Source organism: Macaca thibetana, chromosome 2, assembly GCF_024542745.1.
Source record: "Macaca thibetana thibetana isolate TM-01 chromosome 2, ASM2454274v1, whole genome shotgun sequence".
Lineage (NCBI taxonomy): Eukaryota > Metazoa > Chordata > Mammalia > Primates > Cercopithecidae > Macaca > Macaca thibetana.
Genome location: NC_065579.1, coordinates 32,584,914 through 32,604,467, shown reverse-complemented (window position 1 = coordinate 32,604,467; position 19,554 = coordinate 32,584,914). Strand labels below are relative to the sequence as shown.

Here is a 19,554-nt window from a genome sequence, read left to right as displayed (position 1 = left end):
GACCGGGCTGAGATCCAGTCGTTAGCAGGATCTCAGGGTCTGTCACCAGCTCAACAGAGGCTATGGGAGGAGTTTCTCCTGAAGAAGGCAAGGCAGACAGGTGCTCCAAAACAGGCCAGGCGTAGTGGCTCACGCCTGTAATCCCAACACTTTGGGAGGCTGAGGTGGACAGATCACTTAAGGTCAGGAGTTCAAGAACAGCCTGACCAAATGGTGAAACCCCATCTCTACTGAAAATACAAAAATTTGCTGGGCGTGGTGGCACACGCTTGTAATCCCAGCTACTCGGGAGGCTGAGGCAGGAGAATCGCTTGAACTTGGGAGGCAGAGGTTGCAGTGAGCTGAGATTGTGCTATTGCACTCCAGCCCAGGCAAGAGTGAAACTCCATCTCAAACAAACAAACAAACAAACAAAAAACGTTAAACACAGCACAGAGGCAAGACACTTTAAGGTGGTCGCCTAATGAAGAGGAGGAACAGTGGGTGTTGGGGTCAGGATGCAGGGAAAGCTGGAAAGTTAATTTGGGGCTAGATCATGCCGTTTTGGATACCCCACAAAGGGGTTTAATTTTTTTTTTTTTTTTTTTTTTGAGACCGAGTCTTGCTCTATCGCCCAGGCTGGAGTGCAGTGGTGCGATCTCGGCTCATTGCAAACTCAGCCTCCTGGGTTCATGCCATTCTCCTGCCTCAGCCTCCTGAGTGGCTGGGACTACAGGCGCCCGCCGCCGCACCTGGCTAATTTTATGTATTTTTAGTAGAGACAGGGTTTCCCCGTGTTAGCCAGGATGGTCTCCATCTCCCGACGTCGTGATCCGCCCGCCTCGGCCTCCCAAAGTGCTGGGATTACAGATGTGAGCCACCGCACCCGGCTGGGTTTAAGCTTTAATCGGAAAGTCGTAGGAAGCCACGGCAGGTGCAGGGTAAAGGAGTAACAGGATCAAAATGGTGCTGGAGAACACTGTGTGCAGGGAAGGTGCAGGTGTGTGGAGGACAGTCTTGGAGAATGGGAGCATACAGCAGGGCACGGGAAAGGAAGGGAGGGACTGATGCAGAGAAACTGGGGACCAACGTGTTGCAGGAGGGAAAGAGCAGGGAGAATCAAGGGTGGTTTTGAAGTTGCAGGGGACCCGGGGCAACAATGGTCAGAGTTTGAGAAAGAAAAGTCACAGCAGGCACTAGTTTATGAGTATTAGACATTTATTCATTTGAGCACACTCTGCCAGGCACTGGGCCAGGCCTTGTGGGACGCAGAAAGTACCTAAATGGCATCTGTAGTTGGAAAGGCTTGCAGAGCCCAGAGGCCTGCTGCTTATACCCCACTCCCTGCCCTTCCATAAGCAGTCCATCAAGAAGTGTTCAGGTGTTGCCTCTAACAGGAAGCTTTCCTTGACTTCCCAGGCCAAGATTGAGTGGCCCTGCTATATTTTTCTCTGGTTTTACCCCTATGCTAGGTTTTCTCCAAGGGGAAAAACTATTTCCTTGTATCCCTCTGACCAAACTGTGCTTTCTGGGAGAGCAGGAGCCAGCTTTTATCCTCAGGGTCTAGCACTGTATCTCACATACACTAGACACTCCACAAACATTTGCTGAATTAATAGTGACAAACACCACATGCAAGGCACCATTTAAGTGATTCACACATATAAATTCACCTAATCTTCACAGCAACCCTAAAAGCTAGGTACTACTTTTGTTATCATCATCTCCATTTTACAGATCTATTAACTGAGGCAAAGAGGTTAAGCAATTTGTCCGAAGTCATATAGCTAGTAAGTGACAGAGCCAGGCAGTCTAGTTCCAGAGCCCTTTCTCTTGAGCTCTACACCATGACTGCATGTGGTAGAAATGAAGGTCCCATAACAACAACTTGGGGCTAAAGCGTCAGTGACCTCCAAGCAAAGGCTTCAGGGAACCAAGCTGGGTTTACTGACTCACTGCAAAGAGGTAGAACACACACGAGAAGGAACCGTGGGGCATCTCAGTTAGAGGATGCTGGGAAGGACTGATCCTAGGGTTGGGCTCTTGCTAGGTGATTGAGCGGACACTATGAGGAAATGAAGTATGGCTTCACTCTGAATTGGATGCCATCAGGAAGAAAGGGTCATTCTATAATTGAGTATCTTAATTCACATCTAGAGGAAGAGAGTGGAGCAAGACTAAAGCTGTGATTGGTTTTTTAAACAGCAGTAATCACTCATATTAGCAAGGACAGGAGAATGTTTAGTCATTTTTGTGGTTGGATGATAGTCCTGTTTTCGTCTATGTTCAGTTGTGATTGAGTGATTCTTATTTTCGTCTCGATCCATCACAGGGTGACCCTGTCTGATGATGGTGTTCTGTGACATCGCTTCTGTGTTGCAAAACACCAGGCTGAGCTCTGAGTGTCAGGGCAGCTCCAGCTGCCATGGGCTACTTTTCTCAGTGGTAAAATAATACGGATACATTGTTCCAGAACTTGACATTAATGCCAATGTATTCCTCTTCAACTTCTCCAAGTTTCCTAGAGGGTTGAGTAGCTAGGAGTGGGCAGCTTCAGTTGTAGGGTGGAGGAGGCTGGCAGGCTCACACCAATCCCAGAATGTTAAGGTCCCCTGGCTACAGTTTCTCCTTTGCTTGTCTTTTGCCTCAGCACACAGCTAAGGGCTGAGGCTGCAGTGTTCCAAAAGCACCTGGGAAGCTGGCAGGCCCACACTGCTAATATGCATTCATCACCATTATTTTTCCAGACCATATATGGCCTCCAGTGCCTTCCTTCACCCAGCACCCTGTGTGGTCTTCCACTGATGAAGGACCTTGTATCATTTAAAGCAATCACTTCTCTCCTTTCTTCCTGGAAACTGGAGACCTCTTCAGTGACCACAAATTATCAGCTGCATTTCTGGCTGAGGCCTCTGCATTGTTCAGCTCCCCCACCCCATTCCCCTCACCCTTTCCCCCTTGACCCACTTTCTTCCCAGCAGGGGAAGGCCATCTATTTCTGCCCTCCCCTGACGCCCTGGAGCTGTTTGTTTTTAGGAGCCTAGTTTATTTACAGCTCATTCCTGCTCAGAATATTTCCATCAGGTGGACGTGTAGGGAGCAGCTTCCCCCTCCCTCCTCCCTCCCAGTCAACTAAGCCAGGACTTCACATGTCTATTTTGGTGTCATCCGAGTGGCCTGTGGGTCTGTATCATGGACCATCTCTGTAGAATCGTGTCTGAGCTCAGGCTCCAGTCTGGAAAAGCCCCGGAAGGCTCCGTTGTATTGAAAGCAATCCTGTGCGTACCTCCGTGGAGCCGCAGAAACCCGGGTGCAGTACGTGGCTCAGCACCAGGCTGAGACGTCAACCACCACGGAACTTCAGGACCTCATGCCCCGACTTAAAGACATCAAGGTCATGTTGTATGTGGCCAGTGCATTGCCAAATTCTGCGTAACTGTTTAATGCAGGCTTTGGGCAAGTGTTTGGGGCTTCTGCTGTTGATGATGCTGATTTTACCCTTTGGACTCAATACCCGTTCTTGAAAAGGAGACTTTCTCCTGTTTCATTTCAAGAAACTGAGGCACATCTTTGGAAAGAGATTCTCTCCAATTTACTCTTGGAAAGACATGAATTTGAATCAAAGAGTGTTAAGTCCGGGTGCAAGTGGCCATGTGAGCCAGTACAACTGGCTTACTCAATCTGAAACTTAGTTTCCTCATCTGTACCACAAGGAGTTTTGTCCGAATCATCTCCAAAGTCCTTTAGTCTTTTTTTTTTTTTTTTTTTTGAGACGAAGTCTCACAATGTTGCTCAGGCTCGAGTGCAGTGGTGCGTTCTCGGCCCACTGAAACCTCCGCCTCCCGGGTTCAAGCCACTCTCGTACCTCAGTCTCCTGAGTAGCTGGGATTATAGGCGTGTGCCACCATGCCTGGCTAATTTTTGTATTTTTAGTAGACACAGGGTTTTGTCATGTTGGCCAGGCTGGTCTCGAACTCCTGACCTCAGGTGATCCGCCTGCCTTAGCCTCTTAAAGTGTTGGGATTACAGGCGTGAGCCACTGCACCTGGCCTCCTTTAGTCCCTTTTTAAGATAAGTATGACACCAGAACCACCACTGTGTCCATCTTCATCTCCCCTCTTGCAAGGCCAGCCCCACAATAGGTTACTGGAAACAGCATTTTCCATTTCTGCCTTCTGTTTTTCCATCAAGTAGCCTTCCCTCCCACCCCCTCAACCCAACAAATGTGTCATTAGAAACTGCCAAAGGAAAGAACTGACATAAGCATCCTGCCTCAGCAGGTTGGGAGAATTACAAGTGCAGTCACATAACTGTTCCGCACCTGCCTGTCCAGTTGGTGGACTAGTCAGCTTTTTACTTCCTCCTCCTCCTTTGGGGCCTTTCCCTGCCTGTGGGAACTTGCATGAGAGAGAGAGACCCAAGAGAAGAGAGAAGGCCAAGGGTATATGCTTTATGACATCTTGGAGTGCTTTGACTTTATTGTAGTGAGTTGAGTCTCAGCTACAGTAAAGTTCTTACATTAACTGAATACAATTTGCCCAAAATTCCCCCCGATTCACTTGTTCCAGAGAAGGCTGAACCCTACAATTTTCCTTCAATCCCCACAACAAACCTTGAGAAACAAATTCTGATCCTAAAAGTTGCACATAATTTGAACTTCTCTGAAAGAACATGGTAGAGTTTGCCTTCTGCTGTATGCCCCCGAGCAGGCAAAGATGCAGCCTGCAAAGAACAATTTGGTGGTTTGGTGGCTGTGCCTCTGAGCCACATTACCCAAGGCAGTCCACTCAAGAGTGATGCAGAGTGTCTCAGCCACCCAACGCCAGCGGGGGCCCAGACCATAGAGCACAATTTTACTTCCAAGCCAAGGTACCAGCTGCCAGCCTGAAGTCAAGGTCACAAGAGGGACACAGACAAGTGCACACACTCGTGAGCAAGTACGCCAGGTCCCCACCAACTCTACCGTGAAACGCCTTTGCATTGCAATTTCAACACTGGCCGAGCAGTTTAAAATTTAAAGGCTTTCACAATGAGAAACAGCCCTGTGAAAGAAAAAAAAAACTTAAAAAAATGTAAAGGCTACTGAAACCTCCTAGTACAGTCTGCTTTCCAAGAGTCTTTTTTCCAAAACAATGCATGTGCATCTGCGTGCACACCCACATGCACACACAACTCACCCAAGCAGCCTGCCGAGTAACAGAGCAGTCCTGAAATGATGAGCAGATGAGCGAGGCTGAATGATGAGCCCGTCATTGTGAGGCAAGGCCCAAAGCGGACTGGCCAGGGAACACTAGCCGGAGACAGGCTGAGATTCGTCACGCCTCCGAGTGCTGCCAGTGCCTGGCCTGTTTGGCATTAGGGGTGGGAGTTGGCCAATCCCTGCTCTGATGTTGTTTCTGCCCCAGATGCCAGGGGTCTGGGGCCAGCTCCTGGGAGCAGCAATGGGTAGGCAGCCCTGCTCCAGCTGCCCATGAACACTGCTGTAGGGGAGGCCTGGAGTACAAGAGTGCCTTCAGCCCAGGGGAGGACATAAGGTTGGGAGCCTGGGGATACTTAGCCCCTGCAAGCCAAGAGGAAATGGAGAGCAGTCAGTCAAACAGGCTGCTTTTCATTTGGCTCAAAAACCGCCTTGTCAATACTGCTCTGGTAAGCCTCAAAGTCAACCCCCACCAAGACTGTCCAAAGGGAGCCTGCCCTCCTCTGCTTCAGGGAAGACCTTCGTGGCCAGGGGTCTCAGCTCTCATCCCATCTGGGTCAAAGTGTTGCTGACAAAGCTAAACGTAACCAAAACAACAACAACAACAACGAAACCACAAACAAACAAAATATATAGATTTCCAGAGGGCATGTGGGCAAGTCTTTTTGCATGAAGCCTGCCTATAACATAATAAGGTGGCATATACCAGTTACACATTTAAATCTATCTGGTTCTTTATAGGCACACCCAGTGCACAAGCATGGACACACAATATTTTAGATTATAAAAGACAAGATCATTATTATACTACTTAGCAATAAGCAGTGTTGTTTTAATCAGCTTAGTAAAGACCATAAGCTATAGCAGGAGTCAGCAAAGTTTTGCTATAAAGGGCCACACAGTAAATATTTAGGCTTTGTGGGTCACACAGTCTCTGTTACAACCTCACTTTGCCATTGTACAGGAAAGCAGCCATCGACAATACATAAAGGAATGAGTGTGGCCATGTTTTATAAAAGTTTATACAAAAATAGGAGGCAGGCTGGATTTGGCCCACAGGCTGTAGCTTGCCAAGCCCTACACTATAAACTTCGAAAGAAAGGACACTTACGTCCATTCATTCATTCATTTACTGTTTTAGTCATTCAGAAACACAGTAAGTACCAAATTGTGGAAGATACAATGACTAGACACAGTTCCTGCCCTTGGAATGTGTTGTTCAGTTTCATGGGAAGAGTACTGGCCCTGGAGTCATCCAAGTTGGGCTTAAGTCCTGGTTTTGCCACTTAGTAGCTGAGTGACCTTGAGGAAGTTATTCATTCTTTTGGAGTCTAAGCTTTCTTACTTGTAAAGTGGGCATGCAAAGCCGACTTTAATAATTTGTTGTGAGAATTAGAGCTACAGCTTTTGGAATTCCTGGCACAGAATAAGGGCTCTCTTATCGACATATTCTTGGATAACTGTTGTATAAGGCAAAAAAGAAGAGTGGCTAACATAGGGCAGGGATGCCTGAAGGGCTTTATAGAAGGAAGAAATGGGTAACAGTTGAGGGGGAGCGGGTCCAAGTGAGATATCAAGGAAGGATTCCTGGAAGAGGTGGCATTTCAGCTGATACTTGAAAGCAGAGGTTTGCTGTGTCAAGATGGGAGGAGTGGGAGGTGAGGCTTAGGCTGTGTTCCTTCTCTGGGGAATTCCCCTTTGTCCTTCTCAGAAACTGGGTCTGAGACCTCAGAGAAAGTAGCAATAAGGTCAGGGAGTCCTCAGTCCTGAGTCCTAGAGAGTTGCAGAAATATCTGCATCACATTTTCCCAACTTTCTCTATTCTCAGTCATATTCTTACAGCCCTTCATTTTTCAAATTTCATTTCACAAACCTTCAGAGATGGAAGTTTTGCCACTTTTCACACCAAAAGCACTTTTTTCTTTAACCACATGGCATCAAACTTTTTCTAAAAAGGTTGACATATGTAAACCACTCAGCTGTACTTTGTTTCATTATTGTAAACACAAAAGTAGCTGGACTAGATGATTGCTGGGGTCCTGTCCAACTTAGCAGGTGTTGAATCTCTATTTGAACCTAATGGTTCAGGCTCACGAATATCTTCTGCCTCTTCTCTGTGTTTCTCTCCTTCTGCCGCTCTCTTTTCTGTCTCTGTCTTACTCTCTCTGTCTCTGTGTCTGTCTGTCTATAACTTTGTCTCATCCTCTGGCATCGTCTCTGTCTTCCCAAGCACGTACCATTGAATTTAAGTCAAATTTCTGGATGTATGCTCAACTACTTTTAACTGCTCTCCAGCCAAGTGTGCCAGACCGGGATTAAGAGCCCTGGTCTTTAGCCCTGGCACTAACTCACCGTGTGACCTAAGTCAACCCATTTCCCCTGTGGGTCTGGATTTTTCTAGATGTACAATGAAAGCCTTGGACCAGATGAGCTCTAACCCCTTCCCAGCTTTGGCATCTACCACGGTCTGTGATTCCTGAGACATCGATGGTTCCCAGACAGGGGTGAAGGATCTCCCCTCTTCCCCCTTAGTGAGCAATCTTTGCCCTCAAGTTCCCTCAGGTGCCTTAGCCTGGCACCAGTTCACCATGGCAGAGCTGCCTGCAAAATCTAATTCACAATACAAGTTTCCGGGGCCTTCCTGCAGCTGTCAGCAGGTGTCACATTCACAGTATTTTGTCTTAATTACAGCTCTGGGATTTATCAGCCAGGCTAGAGACCTCTTCTGGAATACGACATCCCTGGGAGCTGTTCCAGGCGCTCCTGTCCCTGCTGCTGCCACACAGAGGCCCGTTCCCTGCTGATGGGGCCAAAATTGATTCTGCTTTGCGTGCTCCTCATGCTGTGTCTCCCACCACTACCGCACAGAGAGCCTGTGCAGCACAGATAACTCCCACACCCTTCCCAGGGACCCAGAGGCAAAGACTGTCTGAGGCAGTGCCAAGGCTCCCACCAGCGTGGAGCACTTCACGTCTGCTGTCCCATCCCAGAACCCTGGTGGACAGAGAAATAGGTAGGAGGACCCAAGTTCTACCTTCCCACCGACAACCATTCCCTCCTTGGCCAAGCTTTGGTCAGGTTCCCCTGAGCCCTCTTCTTGACTAGGCCTTGAACGTGGGCTTCCGTGTCCATCCTTGCAGAGTCCAGTTACAGCCAGAATCTTGATAAGTCAGTTTAGAGAGAATCCCCCACCCTTGAGAACTGATCATCCTGGTCTGCCTTCAGCAAGAATCCTGTTAAGTTGGTTCAGTCAAAATCCCCCTATCATGATGTCTCCTCTTAGTAGTTTTTAATCCACTGACCCACCCAACCTGCTTTTTGGCTATAAATCCCCACTTGTCCTTGTAATGGAGCTAAGGTTGATCTCTGTGTCCTATTACAATAGTCTTTAAACCTATTGCAATGGTCTTGGATAAAGTCTTCCTTACCATTTTAACCAGTGTCAGAATAATTTTTTCTTTAATCTCACCTCTAGATCCAATGGTTTTGTTTACTCAGGAGAGTCTTGTAAAAGACTGACCTCTGGGGGACAAAGAGTCTTCATCTCATCTGCTAACTTGGACTGATTTTTTTTTTTTTTTTTTTTTTTTGAGATGGAGTTTTGCTCTTGTTGCTTAGGCTGGAGTGCAATGACATGATCTTGGTTCACTGCAACCTCTGCCTCTTGGATTCAAGCGATTCTCCTGCCTCAGCCTCCCGAGTAGCTGGGATTACAGGCACCTGCCACCACACCTGGCTAATTTTTGTATTTTTAGTAGAGACAAGGTTTCACCATGTTGCCCAGGCTGGGCTTGAACTCATGACCTCAGGTTATCCACCTCCCTCAGCCTCCCAAAGTGCTGGGATTACAGACATGAGCCACCACGCCCAGCCTTTTATAAATTTTTTTTTTTTAAATAAAGTCCCCCTCTGTCACCCAGGCTGCAGTGCCGCAGCGCGATCCTGGCTCGCTGCAACCTCCACCTTCTGGGTTCAAGAGATTCTAGTGCCTCAGACTCTGGAGTACCCACAATTACAGGAAAAACACCATGCCTGGCTGTTTTTTGCATTTTTAGTAGAGACAGGGTTTCGCCATACTGCCCAGGCTGGTCTTGAACTCCTGGCCTCCTGTGATCTGCCCACCTTGGCCTCCCAAACTGCCAAGATTACAGGCGTGAGCCACCACGCCCAGCCTAACTTGCGCTGATTAATACAGGTTTCCTGGAATGCTGTGTTAAGAAGGACTCTGAGGAAAGAGGGCCATGACTTGTTAGTATCATCCTCCCCGAGATGAGAGGAAGGAGCATTGCCTGCGCTGCATACTTGCAGACTCTTGTTTGGCAAAACCCACATCATGAAATGACAATGACCCAGGCTCAGCATTTCCCAGGCATTATTGCATTTAACCCTCACAGCTGATTATCCCCATTTTACAGAGGAGAAAATGAGTCTTGGAGAAGCTAAGTCACTTGATCTGGACCACATAGATAGTACAGAATTGGAGTTAGAGTTCCAAAGGCACCTTGCACACAGCCCTAGGAGGAGGTGCCTTCCTGTGGTCATCTGACCCTGACCCTTGGTGATGGCTCACTGGTTCCCAACCACTTCCAACCTTCCTCCTGTCCTCACTGCTCTGGTCAAGGGGGGTGAGTTTCCCGGGCTAGCTGGCTGCCTCTTCTACTAACTCCCAGCCACTGATTTCCCATCAGAGGACCTCCTCTGAGTTGGGGCTGTGTGGAAAGGCTAACATTCCCCCCAAAATGTGTGCTCCCTCTTCCATAGGCCAGAGTGATCCCTGTGAAGTAGCTGCATTTCCCAGCCCTCTGCAGTTTAGAAAGGTGGGGGCATGTCATTATTCTTGCCAATGATTCTGCCTGGGTATACAGACTCAATTCCTGGGGGACAGTGGAGCCATGGGATGGAAAGGGCCTGCACCCCTGAATGCCAGAATGGAGGTGCACTGCCCCCAACCAGGGACACTGGTCAGTTAGGTGAGCAAAAAGTAAATTTTGATTAGGATAAGCCACTAAAATGCTACATGTTATAGCAGATATCATTGCCCTAACTCAGTTGTGAGGTGCCAACAATGGGAGACATTCCTTGATGTTCCCCACTCAATCCTTTGATCCCCGCAACAGCCCCACAAGGTACATATTAGTACTGTCATCCTCTTTTTCAGGTAAGGCTCAGGGAGATTAAGGGATGCACCCAAGGTCAAACGCAACAGTTACCAGCACACAGTGGAGATCCTCCACCGCCACCACCACCTAGAATGAGCAGGAAACCTCAGAAGAAATGGCACCCAAAGGAGTCAGAAGCGTTGACTCAGCCAGCTAAGGTTGGAACCACTTACCAATGCCCAGAATCACGTCTTTCTAATCAAACCCAATGACTGTTCATCTCTGGGTTTCAGTTTCCTGGTTTGTAAACTCCCATGAGTAAATAATCTCTGCTTATCCCAAACACAGACAGGGTTCAATCAGGTGTGCCAGTGGTCTTGAATCAAACATGGGTTTACCTCCCCTATTCTGTTCTCCAGAGTGGGTGACAAATCTGCAACTCACTTGAAGTCCATCAATAAAAAGATGAATAAACAGATATATGATAGAGCAATCACAGCAAAATGATAGCCAGTGCAGATTTGATGCGGTGCATGATTCGTTTTCTAGGGCTGGGGTAACAAAGTACCACAGACTGGATGGCTTAAACAACAGAGACTTGTTTCTCATAGGTCTTGAGGCTGGAAGGCCAAAACCCAGGTGTGGCAAGTTTGTTTTCCCCTGAGGCCTCTCTCCTTGGCTTGGGCATGGCCACCTGCTTGCCATGTCCTCACATGGCCTCTCTTCTGCCCGCATCCCTCGTGTCTCTTTGTGTGTTCAGATTTCCTCTTCTTATAAGAACACCAGTCAAGTTGGATTAGTGCCCACTCTAATGGCCTTATCTTAATCACTTTTATAAAGATCTCATCTCCAAATACAGTCATATTCTGGCTGGGCATGGTGGCTCACGCCTATAATCCCAGCACTTTGGGAGGCCGAGGCAGGTAGATCACTTGAGGTCAGGAGATGGAGACCAGCCTGGCCAACATGGTGAAACCCCTTCTCTACTAAAAAATACAAAAATTAGACAGGTGTGATGGTGGGTGCCTGTAATCCAAGCTACTCAGGAGGCTGAGGCAGGAGAATCATTTGAACCCGGGAAGTGAAAGTTGCAGTGAGCCGAGATCGCACCACTGCACTCCAGCCTGGGCAACAGGGCGAGACTCAGTTTCAAAAAACAAACAAAACCAAAACCAAAAACAAATACAGTCACATTCTAAGATACTGGGTATTATTGGGGCTTCAACATGAATTTGGGGAAGACATAATTCAGCCCCAAACAGTGGACATATTGGTGTTCCCTGAACAATTATCTTTTACTTTCTCTGAATGTTTGAAATTGTTCCTGATTTTAAAAAGAATACAATGAAAAAATTTTAGGTAGGCAACAGAGAACCAGAAGATACGTTCACAAGGATGAGGGTTGGGAGCAGGTCAGCCCAACTCCCTTGTTAGCAAATGTCTAGGGGCCCCTGGAGCTGCACAGAGCTAAGGCACCAGCGCCTCCTGGAGGAACCTGAAGCCGCTCATTGAGAGGCCTTGAGCAGGTTGTTGAATCACTGCAAACAATATAAGAAGGTTACTCTCTTCTGTCTCCCACCCCTAACCCACAGAGATGTCTTGAGGAGGAAAAGTCTACCCTCACTAAGAGGATGAAAGAAAATCAGTCATCTCATATCGGTCATTATTTTATATAAGTCATATATCAAAAATATCTCCTTTGCACACATAGTCAAGAAAACAAATCCATCCCCCTTTCTTTCCCCTGACCAGGAAATTATTTTGGACCTTATCTAAAGAAAGGCATCTGCTTTTTGAGTTCAAGTTCTAATCTGACCAAATGGCATGTGGTAAGTAGAGAGGAAGGAGGAGACAATGCTATTAGGAGCCAAGGGAACATAAAGAAACCTCTCCATGGCTGGCTGCGCCTTGATTCTGAATTTGATTACAGCGGCCAACATAAATCAGCCGGTGCTATTAAATCTTCTGCCAGGGCTTGACAGGGGAGGACAAGTTTGTAAAAATTATTCGGGAGATCTGGCCATAGGTCAGAGACAAAAGCTTCCAGCTGCATCGAGCCCAAAGGGTGGGTTATTTCCAACACCTGCTGACAACTGTGACTGTGTGGAAAGACCCTGTGCTTCCAGCCGCTACGTTTCCATGCCTTCATTTTTCCATGGTGACAGTTTAGCTCTACAGGCATTTGTAATTCAAAACCACCTGGCTCACTTATTCCTTTCCCCATATCCATCCCTGCACCCCCCCCACCCCACCTCCAGGATCTATTGCCCAAGGGTCCACAACAGGTGGGGAGGAGGGAGGCTGGGTTCCTGGGAGCCCCATGGCTGCCCACTGGCACAGACTGGCATCTCTACCCATTGGTCTCAAAGTCACTACAACTCCTGGATTCCAGAAATTGGGGAACCGAGGGCAGATCCCTCTGGACTCAGTTGAGCACTAGCACTTATCATCTGAGCAAGCTGGCAAGATAAACCTTAGGCTTTCTGTAGCACTATAATCCTGTGATTCTACCAATCTGGAAACTCTCTGAGATCTCAATTTTCCTTGCTGCTTTGGATCTAAGGACTTTTAAAGACAAAAAATCCCATCCTGTGCTCCAGATGAAAGGTGGTACTTTATATGTACAGATAGTATTTTAATTGTTTAGAATAGGTAATACACGCATATGATTCAAAACTCAAAACATATAAACAAGTATACATTAAAATTCTTTCTCCTACTCCTCTCCCTCAGCTACCCAGTTCCAATTATTTATTATCGATCATTACTTAGTTTTCTATGTATACTTCTGGGACTATTTTATGCACATACAAGCAAATAGGTAGGTATAATATTTTCCCCCTTTTACTCAAAGGGTTACTTGTAACATTCTGTTATACATATGGTACTTCCTCTCGGTTTCTTCACAGTATTTTTGTTTAAGAGACGGCATCTCATCACGCTGCCCAGGCTGGAGTGCAGGCATAATTCCACTAATGATCAGCACAGGAGTTGTGACCTGCTGTTTCTAACCTGAGCGGGTTCACCCCTCCCGGAGCAGTGTGGCATCCCGCTCTTGGAAGGACACTGTAGTGATGCCAAACTTGGTGTGGATATCCCATCACCATAGTGCACTATAGCCCAGAACTTCTAGATTCAAGTGATCCTCCGGCCTCAGTCTCCTGAGTAACTGGGACTACAGGCACACACCAGTGCACCAGGGTCTTCACAGTATTTCTAAGAAATTATTCTTCTATAACTACATAAAATGCATGCACATTGTTTTCTTTTCTTTTTTTTCTCTTAGAGATGAGGTCTTGCTATGTTGCCCAGGCTGGTCTCATATTCCTGGCCTCAAGTGATCCTCCCAACTCACCCTCCCAAAGTGCTAGGATTACAGGCGTGAGCCACTGTGCCCACCCCACTTTCTTTTCTATGGCTGCATAATATCCCTTTCTTTGGAAGAACCATAATTTGTTCACTCTGCCCCCTACTGATGTGCATTTGGATGATTTGCAAAATTTGCTGATGCAAACAATGCAACTAAATAACCTTCCACATGCATCTTTGTGTATGCTGGTAAGACTATCCATTACATGAATTCTTAGAAATAAAAATACTGGGTCAAAAACTATGGGCACTTGTAATTTTTATACATACTGCCTAATTCATCTCCAGAAAGCCCCTGTCAATTCACATCCCCTCCTAGAAGCAGTGGATGAGAGCGCCTGTTCCACACACCTTCACCAACAGTCTGATGTTTGACCTTTTGAATTTTGCCTACTTGATAGGTGAAAAGTGGGTCTCACTCTGTTGCCCAGGCTGGACTACAGTGGTGCATTCACGGTTCACTGCAGCCTTGACCTCCCAAGCTTAAGCAGTCCTCCCACCTCAGCCTCCCAAGAAGTTGGGACTACAGGTGTATGCCACCACGCCCAGCTAATTTTTCATATGTCTTAGTAAGATGGGGTTTTGCCATGTTGGCCAGCTGGTCTCAAACACTTGGGCTCAAGTGATGTGCTAGCCTCAGCCTCCCAACGTGCTGGGATTACAGACGTGAGCCACTGCACCCAGCCTTCAGTGTGGTTTTAATTTTCATTTCTCATATAGTGAATGAGACTGAGAATATGTTCAAACATTTTGAAGCCATTTATACTTTTTCCATTTTTTTCATTGGGTTGTCAATTTTTCTCTTACATTATTTTTCTTACACATAGGAAAGAAACACTTTATTACATGACTTGCAAATATTTTTCCTAGTTTGTTTGGCCTTTTGAGTTTGTTTTTGCCACACATAATTTTTTTATGTAGCAGAATTTAATGTATAATTATTTTCTTTTATGGTTTCTGGGTTTTTCCACACACCAAAGTTACTCAAAAAAACTCCCAAGGTTTTTTCTAGTAATTTTATAGTTTCATATTTTATATTTAAATCTTAATTCATTTGTAACTTACTCTGGTGTTTTCCTGTGGCCTAAAGCAGAAGACAAAAACAGTCTTTAAACTACCGTAGGTAGCCTGCCAACACCAGCTGTCACAACTCTCAGCAACACGTATTGAGCACTCACTACGTGCTAAGCATCGGCCTACAACAGTCCGAATGTGGCCTTCATTTGAAACATTACTTATCTGAGATAAGTAAACTGAAGCTCAAAGAAGTAGAGTCTGACTTGAACACAGGTGGGCTGTCTCCTTGTCTTGATTGCTTTGCTCTCACACAAACTCCAACCACTTGTATAACAAGCATATTGTAGGCGGTACAATAAATACTGGTCATCTGATTGAGGGGAAATATCTCAAATGCTATGTATCTTAAGTAATGGTCGTAATGAATCTAGAGACTGAAAGCCAGGTTTGACGAATGAATAATTCATAAAATTGTCCATCAAATAATTCCACAAAGCCCCCATCAATTCACATCCCCTCCTGGGAGCAGTGGATGAGAGTGTCTGTTTCCACACACCTTCACCAACAGTCTGATGTTGCACCTTTTGAATTTTGCCCATCCTGTAGATGAAAAATGGGTAAATTTTGAGTCTCATTCATTACATAAGAATTAAATTATATATTATAAATTGTATATAATTTTCATTATATGAAAATTAAAAACACACTGCAGGCCAGGTGTAGTGGTTCACGCCTGTAATCCCAACACTTTGGGAGACTGAGGCAGGCAGATCGCTTGAGCTCAGGAGTTCAAGACCAGCCTGGGCAACATGGCGAGACCCTGTCTTTACTAAAAATAAAAAAATTACATACATAATAACTATAAGAAGAAGGAGGATCTTAATTCAAATGGATTTTATTATATTTTATTATTTTAATTAGGAAAAAACATTGAGCAAAATGCAAAGCAGCAGCGGATGGGTATATGGCCAGAAAGTTGGGCATCTATGTTAAATTTGCCACAGTTTGCTGGCATTCCACTTGAAAATCTCATATTTAATCATTTTCCTCTGATTGCCCAGGAGGACCTGCACTAGGCAGGCCTGCTGACTTAATGGCCATTGTCACCTCAAAGGAAGCATACAAGACAGATGCCATGTGGACAGAGGGCCTGCTCTGATGCGGATGAATTGGATACAGTAAGTGGCTTGTCTTCTTGCTAGGTTTTGCATAGAGTTGCAGAGTTTCCAAAAAGTGGACACTCTCAGGATTGCAGTGCCTTGTGGGGTTTCCTCGTAAGATCACCCCGTCTTAGAAGGGGAGACGCTTTCTCCCTCACAGCCACAGGAAGAGCTCCTGCCTGTGAACTCTGCCGGTTAGTAGGCCTTTCTGCTGCGAACTCAGAATGGCTAAGGTGTTGTTCTCAGGTGTGAGCATACCATGTCCTGAAAGTCAAATGTTGCCCCTCAAAGTACAATAGTAATTCCTGACTACATACTCTGACCTGGGCCCAGAGCTGGGCCCTTCCCAGGCTCTCTCCTTGGATCCTCCCAATAATGTTATGGGTTGTATATTCCCCTTTTCCAGGTGAGGAAAACTGATTCTATGACATCCAAGGTCCTGTGGAGCTGGGATTCTGAACCCAGACCTCCGGTTCCATAGCCTGTGCACTGGGATGTCCCCAACTCAGCCTCAGGCTTTAGATGGAGACTCTCGATTCTGAAACTGGAATCTTCAGCATCGATTAAGAGCAGATGGGGCCGGGTGCGGTGGCTCACGCCTGTAATCCCAGCACTTTGGGAGTCCAAGGTGGGCAGATCACGAGGTCAGGAGATCAAGACCATCCTGGCTAACATGGTGAAACCCCATCTCTACTAAAAATACAAAAAAAAAATTAGCCGGGTGTGGTGGCGGGCGCCTGTAGTCCCAGCTACTCAGGAGGCTGAGGCAGGAGAATGGCGTGAACCTGGGAGGTGGAGCTTGCAGTGAACCCGGGAGGCAGAGCTTGCAGTGAGCCGAGATCGCGCCACTGCACTCCAGCCTGGGCGAAAGAGCAAGACTCTGTCTAAAAAAAAAGCAGATGGGATGATAGTGGAATGAAGCATCCCAGGAGGAGGCAAGTGGCTGAATTCCAGTTTCTCTCCACCATTTGGAATAATGGTTGCAACCAGTAATTGAGAGCAAACTGCATGTCAGGTGCAGTGCAAAGCTCTGTATGTATTAGTTCATTTTATCCCCATCACAATCTAAAATGGAGACTCTTATTATCTCCATTTTATAGATGTTTAAACTACAATATTAAGAAATTAAACCGTGGCTGGGCACAGTGGCTCCTGCCTATAATCCCAGCACTTTGGGAAGCCAAGGCAGGTGGATCACTTGAGCCCAGGAGTTCAAGATGAGCCTGGGCAACATGGCAAAACCCTGTCCCTACAAAAAATACAAAAATTGGCTGGGCATGGTGGCATGTGCCTGTAATCCCAGTTACTGAAAGAAGCGCTGAGGTGGGAGGATCCCTTGAACCCAGAAGGTGGAGACTGCAGTGAGCTGTGATTGCCACAGCACTCCAGCCTGGTGACAGAGTGAGACAAGGAGGGAAGGGAACAGGAGGGGAGGGAACAGGAGAGGAAGAGAAGGGAGGGGAGGGGAGGGGAATGGAGCAGAGGGGAGGGGAATGGAGCAGAGGGGAGGGGAACGGAGGGGAGAAAGAGAGCAAGAGCGAGAGGAAGGAAGGGAGGAAGGAAGGGAGGGAGGGAGGGAGGGAGGAAGGAAGGAAGGAAGGAAGGAAGGAAGGAAGGAAGGAAGGAAGGAAGGAAGGAAACCAAAACAAAGATCACGTGGCCAAGATCTCTCAGCTAATGGGTTACAGAGACTCACTGAAGTCCAGAGCCGTGTAAATGGGAACTCCAGGCCTTTAACTCTCACATCATGGGTTCTCAGTGACAATGCTTAGAAGAGAAACACACGCCAAGACCCCTTCTTTGTGTGGGTGCTAATTCTGTAAATTTGCAAACAGCATGTTAGCCACAAAGTCAGGGAAAGTCTAAGTCTAAAAGGATATTTAAAGTCTGGTCCCCCCGCTTAATTTTACAGATGAGGAAACTGGGTCCTATAGGAGAGCAAATGACTTGTCCAACACTACAGATGTGTCCTAATTTTACCTGAACTCCTAAGGACTGTGCTGCAAGTCTGTCTAAAAACACAAGTAAACAGGCAAATGACCAACCCTCTGCCTACATGTCTCCATATGACTTTCTACCGAACATGAACAAAATCATCTTGGCAGTCATGCCCAGGGCAGCCGGCTTCTAAGCCTGTCCAGTCAATGCACTCTTATTCTCAGGACTCCACAGCAGAGAGAAGTAAGGGCCAGAGCAGCGGACTCAGATAACGGAAGAAAAGAAAAGAAAGGCAAATAAACCATTTCCCTCAGATACTCTGGGGAGAGCATTTCTGGGGCCCAAATTGTTCCTAAAGTCACCTCGGTCCTTCAATCCTCACTTTCTACTGGCAGACAGGAAGAGTGAGGGGACAAACCACCCAACCAACGCTGCTCCTGCGGGGCCCTGCTGCTCTCTAGAGACAGGGGACACCTGTGTTTTCCACCATGATGGTTCCCTACCATGACCTTGTTCCACGCAGCTCTCAAGAAGATCGACAGAAGGAAAACAGATTGTTTCCTCACCTGGAGACTCCCTAAGTCCTGGACATTGTGCTCAATGATTGAGAATTTCATTCCTAGATGACCACAGAGAATGTGGAAACATTCTGGGGGCCACTCCATGAGGTCCATCCCAGTAAGGATGGTCTCAGAAGCCAAGTTGGCCCTGTTGGAGACAATGGGCAGTCCAATTTCAACTCTCCATGATCAAAACCCACCCGACAGGCCCCTCATGCAGGGGACAAGTCCAAACACTGGAACAAACCCAGAATCCTAGTGAAGTAAGAAAAGCAGGTGGGCAGGAAGGTCTCTCCAAGTAGGATGGCTAATGTCGCCCCATTCCTTGTCCTCCTGGGTCCCCAAGAAGCCCCATGCCAGGCCCGAAACCCCTGGAAAGTCCTCTGTGGAGCACCATCCTAGGAGAGAACTCCCAGCAGCAGCAGGAATGCTCCTGGTGCCTTCTCCAAACCTCTCAAAGACACCCATAGGAAGAGGAGAGTGGTACAGAAGGATGAGTGAGGAAAGTGCGGGATGCCTGGGAGGGAGGAACCTGCCCGACTCACACTGATGCTTCCTTCTTTTCTTTCCTCTTTTTTCATTTGCAACCCCCAGCTGGTTGATGGTGCAAAGCCTGTAGCAGCCACGAGGCCTCTTCTTCAGCTGTCGCCAGCTCCCAAACACGCGCCCCATGCCTGTGTTTATGCTGGTTGCCATGAGAGATAAGTGCGGGCTTGAATGGAGCTAAATGCTCCTGGGCTGGGAGATGGAAGAGGGCCAGGTGTATTTTTAAAGCATCTGGGAAAGCCGGTCACCACGAGAAGAGCCTCCTTCTCTGGGCAACGTGTTCCTTCTTTAGGGGCTGGTTTACAAATGCAAAGTGGGTGGAAGCTGAGTCTCTTCTTTTTTGCCGTAACTCACTGGATATTTTAAGCAAAAAGTTCTTTGGGTTGTATTTGGGATTTCTGCCTTTTGACACAGTCAATTATAGAAAAAGATCATGACCTCTTGCCATGTGTAGACACACCATGAGGTTCTGGAAAGAATGACAGAAAACATGTATATATCGCACATTGTATGCCAGGCACTATTGAAAGTACTTTATGTTCACAATTAGACCACTTAATCCTTACAACTTCTCTGGGAGTTAAATCCTACTTTTAGAGCCATTACATAGACGAGGAAGCTGAGGCACCAACAGGGTAATGTGCCAAGGTCACAAAGCTAAGGGAACACAGGATTTGAACTCCCGCAGT

The 19,554-nt window shown here is 46.9% G+C and overlaps 1 protein-coding gene across 2 annotated transcripts in view; it reads right to left on the bottom strand.

Annotated features, from left to right (window-relative positions):
* The window catches only part of COLQ (collagen like tail subunit of asymmetric acetylcholinesterase), a 71,397-nt gene that overhangs the window by 42,632 nt on the left and 9,211 nt on the right, over nt 1-19,554 (bottom strand). Inside the window, exon 1 of one of the 2 annotated variants that reach the window (XM_050777613.1) lies at nt 5,157-8,906. The exons of the other annotated variant lie outside the window; for it this stretch is intronic. Within the exon in view, the coding sequence (XP_050633570.1) occupies nt 5,157-5,232 (76 nt within the window). The 5' untranslated portion in view covers nt 5,233-8,906. Of the gene's footprint in view, nt 1-5,156; nt 8,907-19,554 lie in introns of those variants that run through there. 2 annotated transcript variants of the gene reach the window in all.